This window comes from Acanthochromis polyacanthus, chromosome 12 (assembly GCF_021347895.1).
Source record: "Acanthochromis polyacanthus isolate Apoly-LR-REF ecotype Palm Island chromosome 12, KAUST_Apoly_ChrSc, whole genome shotgun sequence".
Taxonomy (NCBI): Eukaryota; Metazoa; Chordata; class Actinopteri; family Pomacentridae; genus Acanthochromis; species Acanthochromis polyacanthus.
Genome location: NC_067124.1, coordinates 38,167,349 through 38,188,849, shown reverse-complemented (window position 1 = coordinate 38,188,849; position 21,501 = coordinate 38,167,349). Strand labels below are relative to the sequence as shown.

Here is a 21,501-nt window from a genome sequence, read left to right as displayed (position 1 = left end):
CTGTTCTAGAAACTGATTTCCATGGATAACTCCTGAACCAAGTCTGAAACAGCTGCTGTCTGGTTTCACAGCGAATTTTGCTGGAATTTTATGTGAATGTTCTTCAAGAAAATCTTAGTTTTCCTGATGTATATATGTAATCACTAGATATTTTCAGGATTTTTTGGACGATTTTTACTCATTTTTTAAAAAAAATATTTGCAAGAATTTTCTTGGATTTTTAAAATAATAAAGCTATTAAGGGAAACTTTTAAGGAATTATTGGGATTTTCTTCCTGGAGATTTTTTCTGTCAAAAAAATGTTGAAAAATTTCCCCCAAAATTTGAAAATGTGGAAGTTTTCATTGTGAAAATATATATTTTTCCCACATTTTCAAACTTTTAAAAACAACTTCAATTTGACCCGCAGGACGACACGAGGGTTAAAACAAGAGAATTTCAAGATTGTTTTGACTTAACAAGATATTTAGATGCGTGTCATACAACAAGTCTCTCCATCTTGCTGAAATGTCTCTTATTAAGTGAATTTATCTTAAATCAAGTAGGATGATAGCCTAGCCGCGCTAGACCCATGTTTCTGAAGGCACAAGGGTCTAGGGCCGTTCGACAGGGAGGGAGGCGGGCTAAAAGGTTGTCTTTCAAATCCCTCTGCAGGCAACTGGGTAGGTATACAACCAATCAGTGCAACGAAATAGGCTGACGTAGTTCCTAAGAAGCACCGGCGGATTGTGGCTAAGTCCCATTAGCTTCCCAACCAGCGGAGCCAACTGGTATATTAAGGATTTGCCATATCCCGTCGGCATAAAGTCCAAATACGTCTTTCTTCTCAATGAAACACTTCAGTGCCGTCCTTTGTTTATCTTTCAAGTTGAATTTTAGCTTCAAATCTTTCAGGGCTGTGGCCAAAGCAGAGTCGAAAGATAACTGTTTATTGTGCGCTGGTTGTTTCTGTCAGAATCGTCACGCCTCTGTCCGTCACTTAGTTACGCCCGCCTTCTGACTCTACACTTCATGGTGATTGGTCCGGCCAGTTTTTAGGAGAATCCAAGCCTCGAGCCTTATGGAGGGTAACTAGACCACCCTGGCAGAGAATTAAATTTGTTGCCAGTGGGTTGTCTAGCGCGGCTAGGCTAGTAGGATGAGACATTTTGACTAAAATAAGACAACAGACTTGGTAAGATTTTGAGTTTTTTGCAGCGTGTCAATGCAGTTAGTATCAAGTGATTCAGTTTTTTGCCATCTAAAAGAACAAATCTCGATCGGACCTTCCTCCGGTGGTGTTTTAAAGCTGCAGAGCTGCAGTTGGAACAGTTTGACCTGAACCAGGCACAGTTTGACATCCTCAGCCGCTCCGCCTCCTAAATGTTCCTCCGCACACGGCGTCGCAGACTATTTAAGCTCCGCGTTCGGAATAATTAATGCAGGAAATGATCACGGACTCTGGAATGATTAATTTGGAGCTCTGACACACCGACGTGACTGATCGTCTTTTAGCAGGTCGCCGGGCTTTTAACGCTCACGGCCGTTCAGGGAGCATCCATCACGGTGACCCTCACTGCTGCACGCCGGTGTGTAGTCGGTGTGAGATTCTGTGTGTCTGCGTGGACGTAAATGTGTCATTAAGCATATGTTTACTAATTTATTACCTTTGTGCCTGCAGAGCTGGGTTTGGGAGCGATGTGCAGCAGAGTGGACCGACGGCAGACCTCCACACCGTCCATCGATGCAGCAGACGCACCGTTACACTCACATTTCATCAGATTTAGCTCCTTTTTACCTCAACGTGAGTCTGTCCAACTAAAGAATCCTCATTTTGCTGTTTATGTGGTGCAATGCGACCGTTTTAGATCTCTTTAAACTGATGCAACAGAAAATAAATACTTTCTGCTGCAGGGCATCAGAGTTTAGAGTAACAACCTTAAGAAAACTGCAGAATGTTTGAGATTGAAGGAGCAGTTTTATGGTTTGTGTTTTTATTTCTTAGCTAATTCTCTGCAGGGAGCGTAATAATTTTGTTGGTCACTCATCCATATTATTTTCTCTTTGATGTTGATGTTAAATTGATGTTTGTCTATTATTTTTTTTTAGATTTTAACTCAAAATCTGTCCAAAATGACTCAAAATGGTCCAAAATGAGTTGAAACTTATCCAAAATGTAAAGAAATCTGTCTAAAATCAGGCAAAGACTGTCTACAATGAGTCAAAAATGTCCAAAATGAGTTGAAACTTATCCAAAATGTAAAGAAAAATGTCTAAAATCAGGCAAAGACTGTCCAAAATGAGTCAATTTTGTCCAAAATGAGTTGAAACTTCTCCAAAATGTAAAGAAATCTGTCTAAAATAAGGCAAAGACTGTCCAAAGTGACTCAGATTTGTCCAAAATGAGTTGAAACTTATCCTAAATGTAAAGAAGTCTGTCTAAAATAAGGTAAGGACTGTCCAAAACGACTCAAAATTGTCCAAAATGAGTTGAAACTTATCCAAAATGTAAAGAAATCTGTCTAAAATAAGGCAAAGACTGTCCAAAGTGACTCAAAAATGTCCAAAATGAGTTGAGACTTCTCCAAAATATAAAGAAGTCTGTCTAAAATAAGGCAAAGACTGTCCAAAGTGACTCAGATTTGTCCAAAATGAGTTGAAACTTATCCTAAATGTAAAGAAATCTGTCTAAAATAAGGCAAAGACTGTCTAAAATGAGTCAAAATTGTCCAAAATGAGTTGAAACTTCTCCAAAATATAAAGAAATCTGTCTAAAATATGGTAAGGACTGTCCAAAGTGACTCAAAATGGTTCCAAATTTCAACAACAAATAAATATTGGCACTTGATTGAATAGTCCTTGAGCCCCAGAAGGTTCATATAAGCGTATATATATATATATATATATATATATATATGGATAGATCCATAGCTCCTACAAAAGATGTTTGACGGTTCTGAGTCACTTTGACCGTCCTTGTCATATTTTGGACTTTTTTCAGACATTTTTTGAAACTAATAAAAAGTGAATATTGAGCTGAAAATTGATTTTAATTAATTATATTGCAAATTAAATTGAAAAAATCCGCCAGGAAAATCCCAATTAGCTGCTGAGCTCATCGTTCAGCCCTGATGTGCAGAATTGGCCGTTAGCTGGTTGTTGCCTCCCATCGACTGGAAGTTAATCAGCATGACCTAAAGCTTACCCTCCAGATAAACCACAGTCCACAGACACTCATTTTCATACTGAATACCAATAAATCCCGTGTGTCTGGGAGCTGGAAGATACAATCTGTGCTGCTGGAGTTTAATATAAAGCATCTGTAGAGGATTTTTTTAACCAAAGCTGCTTCGTGGAGCTTAAATATATTCTGACATACAGTTAGAGGAATGCTCCGGAGCCCAAATACCACCCTTGTTTTAAAATGTTACACTTTTATCCCATTTAAAGTGCAAATAATTGTTTATTATTGTCATTTTAGACGACTGTGGGTCTCTTTGGACGATCTTTATCTTATTTTGGGCACATTTTTGTACATTTTATGTGAGTTTCGACTCAATTTTGACCAATTTTGAGTAACTTTGGAGAGATCACCAGTCAGAGTATCTAAAACTAGAACCTTGTTTTGCCATACTCACCACACATTAAATTCTGCTAATGTTAGTCTGTGTTTTTAGTAGGAAATATGGATCCATCCATTTTTATATACACTTACAGGAACCTTCTGGGGCCACAAAACCACCCTTGATTGGAAAATTTTGCACTTTTTCTCCATTTCATCAGCCAATAATTCCTTATTGTTGTCATTATTGAAAGTCTTTATCTTCTTTTAGACATATTTTTCACATTTTAGATAAATTTCAACTAATATTTGACAAAATCTGAGACATTCTGAGTAATTTCGGATAGGTTGCTAGTCAACCAAAGATTGTATTTTCAGTAGGAAATGAGGATGCATTCATATATACACTTACAGGAACTTTCTGGAGCCCACGTACCATCCTCGATTTGAAAGGTTTGGAATCAATAATTAAATATTATTGTCATTTTAGGCAATTATAACTCGCTATGTACGAATTTCAGGACATTTTGGACACATTTTTAATTAATTTTGGACAGTTTTAAGTTATTTTGGACAGAATCATTCGCGTTTTTGATAAGTTTAAACTAATTTCAGAAAATTTTAAGGAATTTTGGACAATTTTGAGTAATTCTGGAGAGGTTGCAGGTCATAATAGCAAAAAACTTGAACCTGGTCTTGCCGTATTTGCACCACATCAGATTGTGCTGATATCAGAGGCCTCAAAACATTTGCAAAAGACTTCGATTTGAAAGGGTACCAGTAATTATACATTATTGTCATTTTACGCAATTTTAAGTGATTATGTACACATTTTAGGACATTTTGGGCACATTTTAAGTAATTTTGGACAGTTTTATGTTATTTTGGACAGTTTTTTAAATTTTTGATAAGTTTAGACTAATTTTAGACAATTTTAAGTCTTTATGTACAAATTTCAAGACGCTTCGGACACATTTTAAGTAATTGTGGACAGTTTTATGTTATTTTTAACTAATTTTTTTTTCATTTTTGGTAAGTTTAAGCTTATTTTAGACAATTTTGAATCATTATGAACACATTTCAAGACGGTTTGGACACATTTTAAGTAATTGTGGACAGTTTCATATTTTTTTGGACAGATTTTTTTTTTGCATTTTTGATAAGTTTAGACTAATTTTAGACAATTTTAAGTCTTCCATACAAATTTTAAGACATTTTGGACACATTTTAAGTAATTTTGGACAGGTTTATATTATTTTATACAGACTCTTTTTGCATTTGTGATCAGTTTAGACTAATTTTAGTCTATTTTAAGTTGTTTTGGACCATTTTAAGACATTTTGGACACATTTTAAGTAATTTTGGACAGTTTTATATTAGTTTGGACAGTTTTTTTTTTTTGCATTTGTGATAAGTGTAAACTAATTTTAGATAATTTTAAGTCATTATGTACAAATTTCAAGACATTTTGGACACATTTTTGAGCAATTTCGACATTTAAATCATTTTGGATAAGTTTAAACAAATTTTAGGCATTTTTAGGTTGTTTTGGACCGTTTTGAGTAATTTTGGACACATTGCAAGTCAAAATGACCAAAAAAAACGAGTCTGCTTGACACACTGGTTTTTTTTTTTGTCTTTGTACCAGAGATGCCGTCTGCCCTGTGCGGTCGCCGCGGTTACCCAGGGGCCCTGCTCGGCTGGAGGTTGTTGCCATGGAGACGTGGGGGTCACCCGGATCCCGGCTCATCATTGTTCAGGTCAGTTAATTAAGCGGCGGTTGCTAATGACGTGTAACGAGTCTGTCCTTGGCGGAAGGAGAAAGTGAAAGAAACAAAAAGCTGAACTGTGTGGCTCCTCGCTGTGGGAGGATCTTATTCTGGGTTAACCTTGAACACACACACCGAGCCTTTGTTGTGTTTATCTGCACGCTTTCTGCTTCTTTTCACCGCTTCTCTTCCTCATTTTGCCACATTTAAAGGCGGGAGCAGCTCGGATCGATGCTGTAAAAATTCACCTGCCATGCCGCTGAATGTTCTCCTGCCCTCCGCCATCGATCCTCCTCCCGCCTCCGTTCACAGGAGATTCGACACACATGACTTCAACTTCTTTTGTGTCCAGACTTTAGGCTCATCTCATTTTCTGCCTCCTCGTCTCCACAGTTCTCCTCCTCGTGGCACGGAAATCGATCTCAGAAAGATTCCTCAACCCTTTTCTAAAATGCATCCTGAGGAGAGAAGAGTTTAGAGGATGCACAGGGGAGTTTTTCCAAATTTGTGACCCATGAATGAGTCGTGACTCGCAGCTGGGACAGACAAACCGAGTCAGGAGCAGGAATGAGGGTCACACAGATTGATGGTTGTCTAGTTTTTTGATATTTTGACTCTCAACCCGTCCAAAATGAATCCAAAATGAGTTGAAACTTATCAAAAATGTAAAGAAATCTGTCTATAGTAAGTTATAAACAGTCTAAAGAGACTAGAAATTGTCCAGAAATGATTACTGGCCCTTGAAATGGGAAGAAAAAGTGTCAAAATTTCAATCACGGGTGGTATTTGGGCTGCAAAAAGATCTTGTAAGTGTATATATATGTGGATGAATTCATATTTCTGACAAAAAATAAGGTATTTGGTCAACATTTCACCAAGTTTTAAGGCTTTTAACATCAGTAGAATTTGATGTGTAACAAATATTGCAAGACAAGGTTCCAGTTTTTTGATATTTTGACCAATGACCTGTCCAAAATGAATCCAAAATGAATCCAAAATGAATCCAAAAGGCCTCAAATTTGTCTAAAATGAGCTGAAATTTATCCAGCAAATTAAACATGAGCTTCATGTGATAGGACCTGAAATGGTGAGTCATTTGGGGCATATTTTGGGACATTTTTAATAATAGTGGACGGGTTGCAAGTCAGAATATCAGAACACGGGAACCTTGTCTTGCTATTCTTGCCACTCCAGTCTTTCCCCAAGAAATTCAGCACCAATCAGAAATGCTGGAACACCTGGGAAACACTCCAGTCAGTGCTCTGTGTGTTTATCCATCAGCCTCTGCAGAAACGGAGAGAAGCTTCACCCTGAGACGCTGTCCAGTAGCGCCCCCTGCCTGCGGTTTAATGTTCCACCGCAGTGACGGTCTTCTCCGTTCCCTGCAGGTGTGTGCAGATGTCGGCCGTCTGTCGGAACCAGCTGCTCCTGATGCCTCTTTTGTGGGGTCGGTCGGCCTTCTGTCGCAGCCTGGAGGTGCTTCAGGACTCAAACATGCACAGAAAAAACATCCAGACTGTACACAAATACATGAGAGGTCTGAGAAGCTGCTGAAAAAATTAGATTTAGCTCATTTTACAGACAGAAATGCTGCTTTTTGGCCAGTTACAAAACTTGTTTATCGCATTTTTACAAAAAAAAATCTCATGTCCAAACATCTTCCACTTCTTCCTCAGTGATCAATATTTTCTCCACATCAGTAGTTCTAGTGTCTAACAGCGTTCCTGCGGGTCTCCACTGGGATTTAGCTCCTCTGTCCATCTCCTGCTCGCTGAGGCCCAAAATTATTCATCCCCCATTTCACATTTTAATTTATAATCGATTTTTGTTCAATCACCGAGTTTCTTCTGGTTAAAACTTGTATAAACAAGTGACAAAAGACAATAAACAACATGTGTTGTTTTAGTTTTAAGTTTAAAAAACGCGTATAAATACAAAAAAATGATCACTTTATTCACTTTTAATGTCATTTCTAGCCAGAATTAACCTGTCTGTGACGTAAAAACTCACCGTAAATCTAAACTTGGCACAGATAATCTAAATTTTTAAAACAAAATTTAAAATTTTTGCCGTATTTTACAATAATGCGCTGTAGAACATCAGCAGGAGCATTAAGAATGACATAAAAATTGCGTTTTCTCAGAAGTTTAACAGTTGTCAGGTGTCTAAATAATTTTGGACGTGCCGTTTTAATGTAAAAATACTAAAATTAATCTCTAAAACGATGCCTGGCTGAGTTTTGTTGCTTGTTTGTGTCGTTTCCAGACAGAAAAGAAACTTTTAGTCGAATAAAAATTCAGTGTAAATCTATATTTGACACGACTGTGAAGAACTCGGAGCAGGAAGCCGTCACCAGAAAGGCTCTTTCAGGTGGAGGACAGATATCGGTTGGTTTGGTGTCTGACGGCTTTTTGGTTTTCATGTTTGGACATGAACACAGAGTTCATTTCCACAGCTCAGACAACCTTTTCTGTATCGCCGTCTGTCACCAGCACCTCGTTTCATCTCCAGCGGTGTAATTACTGCAAAGAAAAACACATCAAAACACTCGCTGACCTTCCGACAGCCACAGGTCTGCTGGTCTGAGCTGCTCCTGTTGAAGATATCTGCTTTTAGTTCAACAGGAAGCAGAGCCAGACTGTTTGGAAACTTCAAATTCACTTTCATTTTTGCCCAATACAGATGAATTTTGATCTAGATGGAAGCTTTACTTGAGCTACAAGTTCTTTTTTGGCTGGAAATGACACACACAAGTGATAAAAACACAGTAAAGCACTGTGTTAGAGACGCTAATGTTGAATTTTAAGTATTTCTATGTGGCTGTTTTCCTCTGTTTTACTAAAATGTGCGTTAAAGGAGTGTCTTTCAGTTAAAAACATGCATTTCTGCAGTTTAACAGACGTATGAATATCTCATGATCACATTAGATCAGTTAAATTGATGTTTTTGCTGCTTTAGACGCCTGAATTTCAGATCAAAACGTCACCATAAGAGGAAAGTAGAGTCTAGATTTTCACTACTTTGCAAATTTAAGCCCCAAAATTATTCATCCTCATGTTAAATTTAGATTTCTCTTGGATTTTTATTTGACCAGCAGGTTGGAAATGACACAAACAAGTGATTAAAACTCGGTAAAACGCTGCATTAGAGATGCTAATTTAGAATTTTAACTTGTTTTTATGTCGCTTTTTTTCTTCAGTTTCACTAAAATACCATGTCCAAAAATACCATGTCCCTTGAAATTGTCACAAATGTGCATTGAAAGGTAAAAACACACATTCAAATGACCTGTTTCATGTTGATTTAATGTGTAGTTTTAATGTGATATAAACAGCAAACTCAGTATTGTCCTAAAGTGGCTTTTAAAAGTTAGTTAATATTGGAAAGTAGAGTCTGAATTTACACACTGTTGCACATAAAAGCCCCAAAATTATTCCTCCTTATGTCAAATTTTGATTTAAAGTGAATTTTTATTTGACCAACAGATTGGAAATGGCATAAACAAGTGACAAAACGCAGTATAACATTGTGTTTTTGATTATATTTTGTCCAGAATTATCGGATTCTTGAGAAAATGCAGCTTCTGTTCAGTTCAAAATGTTCCAGAGCTGTGTAGTCGTGACTATGATGCAGGAAAAAAAAAGATAAATTCTGTGAAAATCTCCAAAACTTGTTGAGAACTGGAGAGCAAAAGAAAGTTTTTCAACAACGTATTGAAGTGTATCATCGGCGTACGTGGGAAAAAAATCAAGTGCCAGCGAGAGAAATGTCTAAAAATCTTGATACTCCTTGAAATTGTTGCCAGTTTTTGGACAAATGCAGCTTCTTCTCATCATTCAAGGGAATTTCTGTCGTGTTCTAGAGCGAGAACATTTGATGCAGTTACAGAAATTTAGCCTAGGAATAATTTGAGACTGAGGCTACGTTTTTACGAGGACCATCTTAACAGAAAACGCAAAAGTGTCTTCACTTTTTATTTCACGTGTAGACGAGTGGTTTTGAAGGAAATCTGCGTATATACGGTGACTCTATAGTGTGTGGAATTTGATTGGATATGCATGCCAGGCAGCTAGGTGGCGCTGTGATAAAACTCTATGCGCATGCGTACTATCTCCCTTTTCGGATCTCCGCCGCGGTAAATGTCAGATGGCGACTAGTAAGAAGAACTTTGTTTGGACAGACGAAGCGGTCGAACTACTGCTTCGAACCACTTTGGACTACAAAGCCACAAAAACCCAAAACGGAATCTTTACTTCCTCGTACCGGCCGGCAGACCAAAGCACCGACGCACGTATGTGACGTAATCGTGTACGCGACGTGGTCAGGTCTCGGCAAAGTTTTTTTTTTCTGGCAAAGTTTTGCGTTTTGCTGTTTAGATGGAAACGTAACGGCAGGGTTTTCAACTTTTCCACTCTGGAGGCCGGTTTCAAATTTTTGCGTTTTTAAGCCCCCAAAACGCCGTCCTGGTATAAACGATAGGGTGTTTTGTTGAAATATTTTGATGTTTTTACCTGCAAGCGTCCTCGTGTAAACAGGGCCTCAATCAATATGAACATATTCTGTTCATCCAAGACGACACTATCGTTCAAAATGTTTATTATAACACTGGATTAAATAAATAAGAAGGGAGCACACCAGAATCATGTTCACTACGATTTTATTTGGAATTAGTGTCCATTCTACAAGCAAGACACGAGAAGAAAGAACAACGTAACCATAGCAACAAGAAAGTTTTTGAATCGCTCCACGTCCCTGATTTGTCTTTATTCAGCGTTCAACTCGATCACACAGAGACTCAACGAGCCAAAACAGAAGCTGTAACCTTCTGCAGGCCACGAATCTGAGATTATTCCCATTCCTGCTGTGATTTTTCTTCCTCCTAAGAATTTATCACATTATTTCTGCAGGAAACATGCAAGAAAACACAAAAAAGTGACTTTTCCCTGAATCTGCCCTCCTCCAGAGGAAATCCTGCAGCATTCCTGACATCATAGTTAAATATCGACGATAAGATAAACTGTAAGTATGAATGTCTGGAACCGTTAGCAGCTCTAATGTGCATTAATCAATATTGAATCATGCAGAGTGCTGCTGTTACATAGTAAAACTCTGATTCTTTGATGTAATTTGCAACTCTTTTCCCAGAACAGGTCGAGTGTTTTCAAAGGAAATTTGCATAAATCTACGGCGCCCACCCTCATCTGTGACCCGCACCGTTCTGTAAATGTGCACTAAATCAACGAACAACTTCACTGTAAAGGGCTCAGGACCCTTTAGGAGATGAACTGGATGATGAACGTAAAATTATTTCATTAAAACAACACATTTATTGTGAATTATTAACAGATGTGGGGTGTAAACAAGCGCAGTCGTTCCTCTTTGCATATTTCTGGAGACGGACGACTTATTTTACACGATTTGTTCCGTTTGGTCGGTTCATGGCAGTGTCGCTCGATGTCCATCAAGCTTTCCCTCCTCTAAAGCTCCCATCCTCGTCTGGTCCGACTAGTGCTGTTTCCTCCTGAACGAGCATCCTGAGAACAAAGTTAAGAAGGTCAGTTAAGTTTCTAGTTTCATTTTGCTCTTCATTGTGAACTAGGGCTGCAACTAACGACGCGTCGACGAGTCGTCTGAGCACGATACGTCATCAAAAGCGGAAGTGAGTGCAATGCAACAGAAATCACCGTCTGACCGGAGCGCGGAACACGGACGAACGTTCTATCGTAAACATGGATGTCAGCGTTTACTAGACAGCTGTATCTAAACGCGGACGTCGGCGCTGCATCGTGCATACGTAATACATGCACGATGCAGCGCCGACGTTCGTCCATGTTCCGCGCTCCGGTCAGAAGGTGATTTCTGTTGCATTGCGCGCTCACTTCCGCTTTTGATGACGTATCGTGCTCAGACGACTCGTCGACGTGTCGTTAGGTGCAGCCCGATTGTGAACAACACCACAGTGTTACTAATACTGGGAGAACATGGAGGCTCCTCATGCTACAAGATGTTTCTCCATGCTGAGTGGATCTCCAACAACCTGCTCCTCTGTTCACTGTTTGTGAGCCATGCTGACTTTATTTTATTCATCCAGTAGCTTTGGTTTTCCTCCCAGTCTCTCTTGTTGTCTCCATTTTGTGTCTTGTCTTGTTTTGTCTCGCTTTTGTCTTTTTGTGTCTTGTTTTTGTCATTTAGTGTCTTGTCATTTAGGGTCTCGTTTTTGTCTTCTTGTCTCAGTTTTGTCTTCATGTCTTTTTGTCATTTAGTGTCTCGTTTTTGTCTTTTCATGTCTAATTCTAATCATTTTGTGTCTCATTTTTGTCGTTTCATGCCTCCTTTTTGTCATTTCGTGTCTCGTTTTTGTCTTTTCGTGTCTTGTAGTTGTCTCATTTTTGTCGTATCATGTCTCCTTTATCGCTTTGTGTCTTGTTTTTGTCATCTTGTCATTTCATGTCTAGTTCTAATCATTTTGTGTCTCATTTTTGTTGTTTCATGTGTCCTTTTTTATCGCTTCATGTCTCATTTTTGTCATTTTGTGTCTTACTCTGGTATATGCTGCATTTGTTTTCAGATTTTTCTCATTATTTTCTTCTATCTGGTGCCAGAATTTCCTCCAGGATTAAACAAGGTTGCATCTTATCTTATTTCTGAGGCTGAGGGTGAACTTTAAAGCTTCACTATTATCTAACTTGTGTGTACTTTGACCCTGGTAAAGGTGGAACTGTGGAGTCGACTCTAACGTGTACTTTGGATTAGCTGCAGCACAAACCGACTCACCGATGAGGAGATAAGAGGAACACTAAAACTCCCGCTGCCTTTTCAGACTGAATCGCTTCCAAAGGAGCGCCAAAGGTTTGCAGCTGCACCATAGTAACGGAGAGAAGCCCTCGGTTGCTACGGCAGCCGAGTCAAAGGATGGAGTGGGTGTCGGTAAACACAAACCCTGACCTCGCTACGTTACGCACGATATAGAAAGAGTAGTAATATGTTTTTTTTATGTTTTCCGACTGCTGATGTGATTCTTTTTCTTTCATTCTCTCTCGGGTGGAACACACTGTCCTGAAACTATCAGCGAACGGAACAAATATGTGGAAACTGATCGGCGCTCGATGAGAGGCCGATACGTACGGGTAAATTACTGCGTTTTCTGATGCACAAACTAACAAATCTGTCTTTCTGTAGCTGGTTTAACCTGCAGCAGACAAAATAACTGCTCTCCAATCTTTTTTTTGTAAAGTTTACAACACTTACTTGGTCAATTTTGTTTCTTTCTGGACACATTTTTAATCATTTCAGTAGGGCTGGCCCCAATAGTGGTTTCTGGCTTCCGAATATCCGAATATTCGTTCCGCCTCGTAACGGGGGTGGGGGGTGGCGTGGCGGAGACGGCCCGAATATTCGGATCCGTTCGTCTGGTCTCCTGGGTCCAAATTGTCGTCTCTATTTTGTGTCTTATTGTCTCATTTTTGTCTTTCGTGTCTCGTTTTTGTCATTTACTGTCTCATTTTTGTCTTTCGTGTCTCGTTTTTGTCATTTACTGTCTTGTTTTTGTCTTTTAGTGTCGTTTTTGTCTTTCGTGTCTCGTTTTTGTCATTTACTGTCTTATTTTTGTCTTTCGTGTCTCGTTTGTCATTTAGTGTCTCGTTTTTGTCCTTCGTGTCTCTTTTTGTCTTTCAGTGTCTCGTTTTTGTCATTTACTGTCTTATTTTTGTCTTTCGTGTCTCGTTTTTGTCATTTACGGTCTTATTTTGTCTTTCGTGTCTCGTTTGTCATTTAGGGTCTCGTTTTTGTCTTTTGTGTCTCGTTTTTGTCCTTCATGTCTCTTTTTTGTCCTTCGTGTCTCTTTTTTTGTCTTTCGTGTCTCGTTTTTGTCATTACGGTCTTATTTTTGTCTTTCGTGTCTCGTTTGTCATTTAGGGTCTCGTTTTTGTCTTTTGTGTCTCGTTTTTGTCCTTCGTGTCTCTTTTTTTGTCTTTCAGTGTCTCGTTTTTGTCTTTTCATGTCTGTCGAAATTTTGCCTTCGAATATTCGGATCCCAAAATTAATATCCGGATACCGCCGTAGCGAACGAATATTCGGATATTCGGGTCCAGCCCTACATTGCAGGCCAATTTTAAGTCACTGTGGCTAAATTTTTAAGTAATTTTGAACACACTGGCTAATTCCGGATGAGTTTCAAGTCAGTTTGGTTTGAGGGCATGAAGACTTTTGTGTTCACTCTTACAGCCAACAGCAGAACATTTGGTAGCTTTGCTTGTGTTTTTAAGCCACTGCAGACAAATTTTGTGTCATTTTGCACCAATTTTGACTACTTTTGGACCGATTTTGACTAATTTTTGAGACACCGTGGACAAATTAGTCAAAAATCGGTCCAAATATTGAATGCATGAAGACGTTTGTGTTCACTCTTGCAGCTAACAGTAAAAACATCTCATGATATTTGCTCATGGATGAGAATTTTCAGGTAATTTGGACAAAATCTGATGAATTTTTTAACCAGTTTTGAATCATTTTGAATGAGCTTGGCCCCATTTTGAACTGTTCTGTTGCAGCAGAACATTTGGCAGCATTGCCTGTGGATGAGACATTTCGGAGTTTTCAAGTTGTTTTGGACACATTTAGAAGCATTTTGAATAATTTTGGAGTAACTTTGTGTGAACTGAGTCATTTTGTGCTAATTTTAAGTAATTTTGAACACATTTCAACTAATTCTGGACCAGTTTTGACTCATTTTGGTTGAGTTTTGAGTGCATGAAGACTTCTGTGTTCAATCTTGCAGCCACCAGCAGAGCAGTTGGCATCTTCACTCATGGACGAGACTTTTCAGAGGTTTTGAATCCTTTGGGACAGATTTTGAGTAATTCTGGACGGATTTTTAGTCATTTTGGATGAGCTATGTGTCACTGTGACCGTGCTTTGAATGCATGAAGCCTCTTGTGTTCACTCTTGAAACTTACAGCAGAACATTTGGTGGCTTTGCTCGTGAATGAAATATTTTGAGTAATTCTGGACATTTTTGAATGCAGGAAGACTTTTGTTTTTACTCCTGGAGCAGAAAATTAGTCCGCTTCGCTCATGGATGACGCATTTAAGAGGTTTTGAGTAATTCTGGACAGATTTTTAGTCGTTTTGGATGAGCTTTAAATCATTTTGAATACATCTTTGGACTATTTTTGACCCATTTTGGACAGGTCTGAGTAATTATGGACATATATTAATGTCTTCTTATTGACATTTTGGAGTTTTCAAGTGATTTTGCACAAATTTTGATTTACTGCACAGATGTTGAGTAATTCTGGGTGAGCTTTAAATCATTTTGGAGTTACTTTGGAGAGATTCTGAATCATTAGGGAATAGTTTGGAGTACTTTTGAGCACATTTTGACTAATTCTGGACAAGTTTCGAGTCATTTTAGACAAGTTTAAGTGCATGAAGACTTTGTGTTCACTCTTGCAGCAGAACATTTGGTGATCTTTTCTGGTAAAGTTTGCAGGAGCAGCTCTAGAGAGTAAATAAACCTGACGAGTTAGCTGCTCTTTCCGAACGGTTCACCTGGAGGCAGTCAGTGGGCGGGATTATGCAAATTTAGCAGGCTGTTTTATATAAACCCAATAAAATAGAATCGCCGACTGGAACATCCGCAGCACAAATAGACGCTGGAAAATTCCATGTTAAGTATGACAGGTGTGATGTTCTTCGTGTGGGCGCGTGGAGCTGCTGCTGTGCATTTAAAGCGGCTTTTTGTACCTTCTGTCAGGCGAGCTTTTCCTCCCGTCGGCTGGCAGAGCACCGTGGAGCAGCCGACACACAGCACCACGGTCTGAGCGTGGCTGAACACGGTGGTGATCTTGTAGCAACCTGCAGGAGGCAAACATTCGATGAGACAACCGTGAAAGCGCTGCACGGAGAAAACGACGGCCGGCCGCCAGACAACCGTTACGCAATCCCTCCTGGTTACCGGCGTGTCCGTGCAGATGTTTACGTAAAACGAGTCGGTGGAAACTCACTTTACCAACAACCGCAAGAGTCTCTGTTTGCCTTATTTGACACCCCAAACATGAAGGAAGCAATGAAAGGGCAACACATAAAGGCAAGAAATGTGCAGTACACAGGTAAAAACGACACTTTCTTTAAGATTAAATGATTAAAATGGCAATTTATACTGAAAATAATACGCTCAAATACTAAAAACTAAAGTGCTTCCCCTACAATATGATCAAGTCTGCTGCAGAAGTAGAAATACAGCATCAAGTTTGAGTGCATGGAGAATTTTAGGGCTGGACCCGAATATCCGAATATTCGTTCGCTACGGCACTATCCGGATATTAATTCTGGTATCCGAATATTCGCCGCACCTCCGCTCCCCTCCGCCAAGACGGTGCCTCCGCTTTGACCGGGGGGAAAAGACGAACGGATCCGAATATTCCGGCCGTCTCTGCCACAAGCTGCCGTGCCCCCTCCCCCCGTCAGACGTTACGGGGCGGAACGAATATTCGAAGGCCAGAAAGCACTATTCGGGCCAGCCCTAGAGAATTTTAAGACTAATTTTAAGGCATTTGTTGCTGTCAGTTTGGTCTGAGTGGTGGAAGACTTTTGTGCTCGCTCTTACGCTCAACAGCAGAATGTTTGGTAGCTTTGCTCATTTATGAGACATTTTGGAGTTTTTAAGTCAATGTGGACAGATTTTGGACTTTATATCTAATTCTGTACGAATGTAGAGTCATTGGACAAGATTTAAGTCATCGTGGGTCATTTTTGAGTAATTTTGGATGAGTTCTAAGTCATTGTAGACAAATTCTGAGATGAATTTTGATTCACTGAGGACAGATTTTGAGTCATACAGGATATTTCTAGTCATTTTTGACAAACTGTGGCTAATTTCACACACATTTTTAGTCATTCTGGACGAATTTTGGCTGATTTTGGGCAAATTTTGTGTCATTGTTTACAATTTTTGACACATTTTGAGACACTGTGGGCAAATTGTGCCGTGTGTTGATAAATGTTGAGGCAATTTTTGACAAATTTTGAGTCATTGTGGATGAATTTGTGTTATTCTGGACATTTTGTCATTTCTAGACCAATTACGAGTCATTGTGGACATTTCTCTTCATTTTTAGACAATTTTCTCCAATTTTTGACAACCTTTGAGTCATTTTGGACAATTTTTGATAGATTTTGGGCAGATTTTGAGTCATTGTGGACAAATTGTGGCTAATTTTAGACAAATTTTGACCGATTTTGGGCAAATTTGGTGTCACTGTAGGCAATTTTGACAGATTTTGGAGAAATTGTGATCCATTGTGGACAAACTGACTAATTTAAACAAATTTTTGTAAATTTTGTGTCATTATGGACAATTTTTGATAGATTTTTAGACAACTTTTGAGTTTTCATAGACAAACTGTGGCTGACTTTGGCAAATAATTGACAAATTTCAAGTTATTTTGAAAGAATACAACAAGTGGGAAACACATAAAGGCAAAATGTACAATACATGTAGGAAAACAATACATTCTTTTAATATTAAATGATTAAAAATCCCAGTTTAAATAGTAAAAAACACACTCAAACACTGAAAATACTCATGCAGCATTCACTCTTTCCTCTTGTCTCCAGGACCACATTGGTATAAACCTCAGTCTGCTCTGGTTGCTGGTAAACAAACTGACCTGGACATTTGACGTCCATGAAGTAGGAGTTTGGACTCTGAACGAGACGTTTCTTCTTGTGTCTCCTCTTCTCCACCTCAGGAGTCGGATGTAGAAGATCTTTAGCGAGCTGAAAGAAGAGCACCAACGGTTAGCTGAATAGCGGTCCAAACCTGGATAAACGTCAACCAGAGCGCTGAAAGTCGAGTAAAATGTCTGTCACAGTCAGCGGTTTAAGGACAAATTAGATGGATTTACAGAATCAATAATTATTTGAAGTGTAAATAATTAATCAGACAGTTGTTGTTCTTGATTTGCCCACAACTGAAAGACTTTTAGGTTACTGTCATGAAGGAAAGAAACCAGAAAATATTCACATTTCAGACGGCCTTCTTCACCAGAGAGCTCAGAATTAGGAGGAATCCCTCAGGAAAAGGTTCTTTAACAGTTCTGTGGCTGTTTTTATCACCAACGCTTCAAAAAAACATACCGAGGAATTATTCTAGGTTTTTAAATTAAGTGGCGTCCACAAATTTTGACTCATTCTGGAAAGACTTTGAATCACTTCAGGTGAACTTTAAGCCACTGTGAACACACTGGCTAATTCTGGATGAGTTTCTCGTCAGTTTGGTTTGAGTTCATGAAGACTTTTGTGTTCACTCTTACAGCCAACAACACAACGTTTGGTAGCTTTGCTCGTCACTGTAGGCAAATTTAGAGTCACTGTGAACAGATTTGGACAAATTATGGACATGTTTACAGTCACTTTGGACATATTTAGATTAATTTTGGACCAGTTTGAGTCATTGTGGACAAAATTTGATTAATTTTGGACACATCTGGACCAATTTTGGACAAATTCTGACTAATTTTGGACAACTTTTTAGGGACTGTGGGCAAATTATGGACAGATTTTGAGTCACTTTGGACATATTTAGATTAATTTTGGAGCAGGTTTGACCAATTTTATACAAATATCAGTTGCTGGACAAATTCTGACTAATTTTGGACATTTTGAACAACTTTTTAGGTACCGTGGACAAATTATGAACATATTTTGAGTCACTTTGGAAATACTCAGATTAATTTTGGACCAGGTTTGAGTCATTGTAGATAAAGTTTGACTAATTTTGGACACATCTGGACCAATTTTGGACAAATTCTGACTAATTTTGGACATTCTGAGTCATTTTGAACAACTTTTTAGGGACTGTGGACAAATTATGGACAGATTTTGAGTCACTTTGGACATATTTAGATTAATTTTGGACCAGGTTTGAGTCATTGTGGACAAAGTTTGACCAATTTTATACAAATATCAGTCGCTGGACAAATTTTGGACATTTTGAGTCATTTTGAACAACTTTTTAGGCACTGTGGACAAATTATGAACATATTTTGAGTCACTTTGGAAATATTTAGATTAATTTTGGACCAGGTTTGAGTCATTGTAGATAAAGTTTGACAAATTTTGGACACATTTGGACAAATTCTGACTAATTTTGGACATTCTGAGTCATTTTGAACAACTTTTTAGGGACTGTGGACAAATTATGGACATATTTTGAGTTACTTTGGACATATTTAGATTAATTTTGGACCAGGTTTGAGTCATTGTGGACAAAGTTTGACAAATTTTGGACACATTTGGACAAATTTTGGACAAATTCTGACTAATTTTGGACATTCTGAGTCATTTTGAACAACTTTTTAGGGACTGTGGGCAAATTATGGACATATTTTGAGTTACTTTGGACATATTTAGATTAATTTTGGACCAGGTTTGAGTCATTGTGGACAAAGTTTGACCAATTTTGGACAAATTCTGACTAATTTTGGACATTCTGAACAACTTTTTAGGGACTGTGGACAAATTATGGACAGATTTTGAGTCACTTTGGAAATATTTAGATTAATTTTGGATGAGGTTTGAGTCATTGTAGATAAAGTTTGACTAATTTTGGACACATCTGGACCAATTTTGGACAAATTCTGACTAATTTTGAACAACTTTTTAGGCACTGTGGCCAAATTTTGAGTCATTTCAGTTCTTTATTTGAACTAAGCAGGATCATCATCATAATCATCTCAGATTTTTTTAGCCCCAAGAAGTCGGCAAATACAGAACTTGCCAGTAATTCCTCAGTATGTTTTTTTTTAAGCGTTAGTCATGAAAAATCTGCCCCAGCAGCAACACTGGCTTCCTGTTTGTGTCCCACCCCAACAGGAAACCTACAGATTCTGTCTTATGATATAAATGTGCTTAACTTGATTATTAAGTTGAAGTCCCTACAAAACGACCATCGGTGTTATTTATCATACAAACTGACCTGATTAAGTTTAATATCAAGTTTGAGACCCTTTTATGTCACTGATTACACACATTTAGACCAATTTGACGAAGTTAATATTAAGTTTAAGACCTTAAAGTGACATAATAGATGAAGTTTGTTAACATTACGTTAAAATATTGTGTCCTTGCAGCTGTTTCTGTAAAACGAGTCGGTGTGAACTCACTCTACCAACAACCACAAGAGTTTCTGTTTGCCTTATTTGACACCCCAAACATGAAGGAAGCGATGAAAGGGCAACACATGAAGGCAAGAAATGGACCGTACACGTGGAAAACAATCAGTTAAGACCATAAAATAACACATTCAAAGGCTGCAGCTGAACGTGTTTCACCCTGCAACGTAAATAAGTAATAATTAGTCACAGAACTGGAGCATTTACACGTTTTTTTTTAAATATTTATGATCCATATTTTATAGCAATCTGAAGCTTTGGCCTCCGTTAAATATTAATTTGGAGACCCAACAGTGTTTATTGTACAAATACCAGTTAAATATCAAAGTTAAATCCTCATAATCATAAATCTTACACACATTTAGACCAGCATGACTAAGGTAAATATCAGGTTTAAGACCGCAGTAGAAAACACTGACCTGCATAAGTTAAATCTAAAGACTAAGACCCTAAAATATCACTGATTATTTTAATCTAACGCTACCTGACTGAGTTCAACACCGTGTTTAGGACCAGAAAGCGTTTTATTGTACAAATATAAGTTAAACATTAAGGTCTAAACCTCAGAATATTGAACATTACAATCGTACCAAATTACTGTAGTAGCAAGTTTACAACAAATTTAGGTTAAACATTAAGAATTAAACCTCATGATATGATGTATTCCACACATTTAGATCAACCTGACTAAGTTAAATGTTATATTTAGATCCACAGTTGTTCATTGTACTAATTTAGGTGAAATATTGAAGTAAAATCCTCAAAATATAAAGTATTACACGCATTTAGATTAACCTGAGTGTTATATGTGATAGAAATGTGCCTAAATAAGTTAAATATTAAAGTTAAACCTCCATAATATCACTTCATACACAAATACAGACTGACTTGACAGTTTAAACGCGATGTTTATGACTCAGAATGGTTTATTATCCACATTTAGGTGAAACATTAAGGTTTAAACCTCGTTATATTGCACATTACAGTCAAACCAAATTACTTCTGTAGCCTAAACATTTACAGCATGATTACAGAAAACCAAAGGTTGAGATTTAGTTCTAGTTTTGAAATGAGAAAACAAGAGAAAAAGAAAGTAAAACTGAAGAGAAACTGGATTTTATGTGGAAAGTTGAGCTCTGCTCCTCCAAAAATATAACAAACCGGAAGAATAATGACATTATTTCAAGCTACAGCTCCGTTTTAAAGCCACTAATCGAGTTTAAGCTGATTTATTCCGGACAATAACAGAATAAACCCCGTTTTTTCTGCTGTTCGGACAGAAAAGGAACCTCGTGGGCTGCGCTCCCTCCACGTGTTTCGCCATATTGCGTCTCTTCGCTTTTTACGCATTAAAACCACAAAAACGCCAAACTGCGGCTTCCAACACGAAGTAAACACAACATGACACTGAACCGCACTGTTCCCGGTGAGCACGGACACCGTTCACCGGCGGGTTTAGACGGTTAAAGACGGTAACGGGACTTACTGGCATCGCTGCGCGTCTGAAGAGCTGCTGCAACCGGATACGGACGGAGGAAGATCCGGAGGAGGAACCGGAGGATCTGCGTGCTCAGTGTCAGGAAGGAGGGGGAAATGAGAGAAAAACTTCATTTTACTGGGAAAATACCAGCTAATATAACCTAAAATACAGTTAAACCCAGATTATCCAGAAACAAAACGGATTTATAGTGATTTTGATTGAACCAGCAGGTTTATTCAGACCGGAAGTTCTATTTAAAAGTCATAAAACTCAGTAAAACATTGTTAGACATGTTAATCGTGATTTCTATGTATAGTTTTCATTTTTACTAAAACATTTAATGTCCAGAATTGCTCCCATCCACTGAAATTGTCTCTTTTTGTTTTGTTTTTCATTCCAGATGTATCCTGGTAATTTACACCATGTTCTAGAGAGTATTATTGTAAAATATTGTGAAAACTTTTAACAAATAAAATGTAAAATGGGATGAATCGAGATTTTGACTAATTTTAGACAAATTTTGATCAAATTCTGAGT

At 38.2% G+C, this 21,501-nt stretch overlaps 1 protein-coding gene and 1 long non-coding RNA gene across 2 annotated transcripts; one reads left to right on the top strand and one right to left on the bottom strand.

Moving 5' to 3' along the window:
• The first annotated feature begins 1,197 nt into the window (after window positions 1-1,197).
• LOC127536472 (uncharacterized) lies at window positions 1,198-10,104 on the top strand. The gene is made up of 4 exons (XR_007945466.1): window positions 1,198-1,568; window positions 1,661-1,783; window positions 5,190-5,301; window positions 6,699-10,104. It is a non-coding gene; the product is annotated as an uncharacterized LOC127536472 (long non-coding RNA).
• Window positions 9,951-21,089, bottom strand: rps27.2 (ribosomal protein S27, isoform 2). The gene is made up of 4 exons (XM_022214525.2): window positions 20,971-21,089; window positions 16,980-17,088; window positions 15,055-15,165; window positions 9,951-10,844 (listed from the first exon to the last, which is right to left on the bottom strand). The coding sequence occupies exons 1-4, from the start codon at window positions 20,974-20,976 to the stop codon at window positions 10,816-10,818; spliced, it is 255 nt and encodes an 84-aa protein (XP_022070217.1). The 5' UTR covers window positions 20,977-21,089; the 3' UTR covers window positions 9,951-10,815.
• Window positions 21,090-21,501: the final 412 nt, after the last annotated feature.

What these genes read in the sequence shown, in the direction of transcription:
- rps27.2 (XM_022214525.2), bottom strand. An exon ending in CATGGACGTCAAATGTCCAG is followed by an intron (nt 15,166 to 16,979) that starts GTCAGTTTGTTT and finishes TGCCTCCTGCAG; the next exon opens with GTTGCTACAAGATCACCACC. An exon ending in AAAAGCTCGCCTGACAGAAG is followed by an intron (nt 10,845 to 15,054) that starts GTACAAAAAGCC and finishes CTTTGTTCTCAG; the next exon opens with GATGCTCGTTCAGGAGGAAA.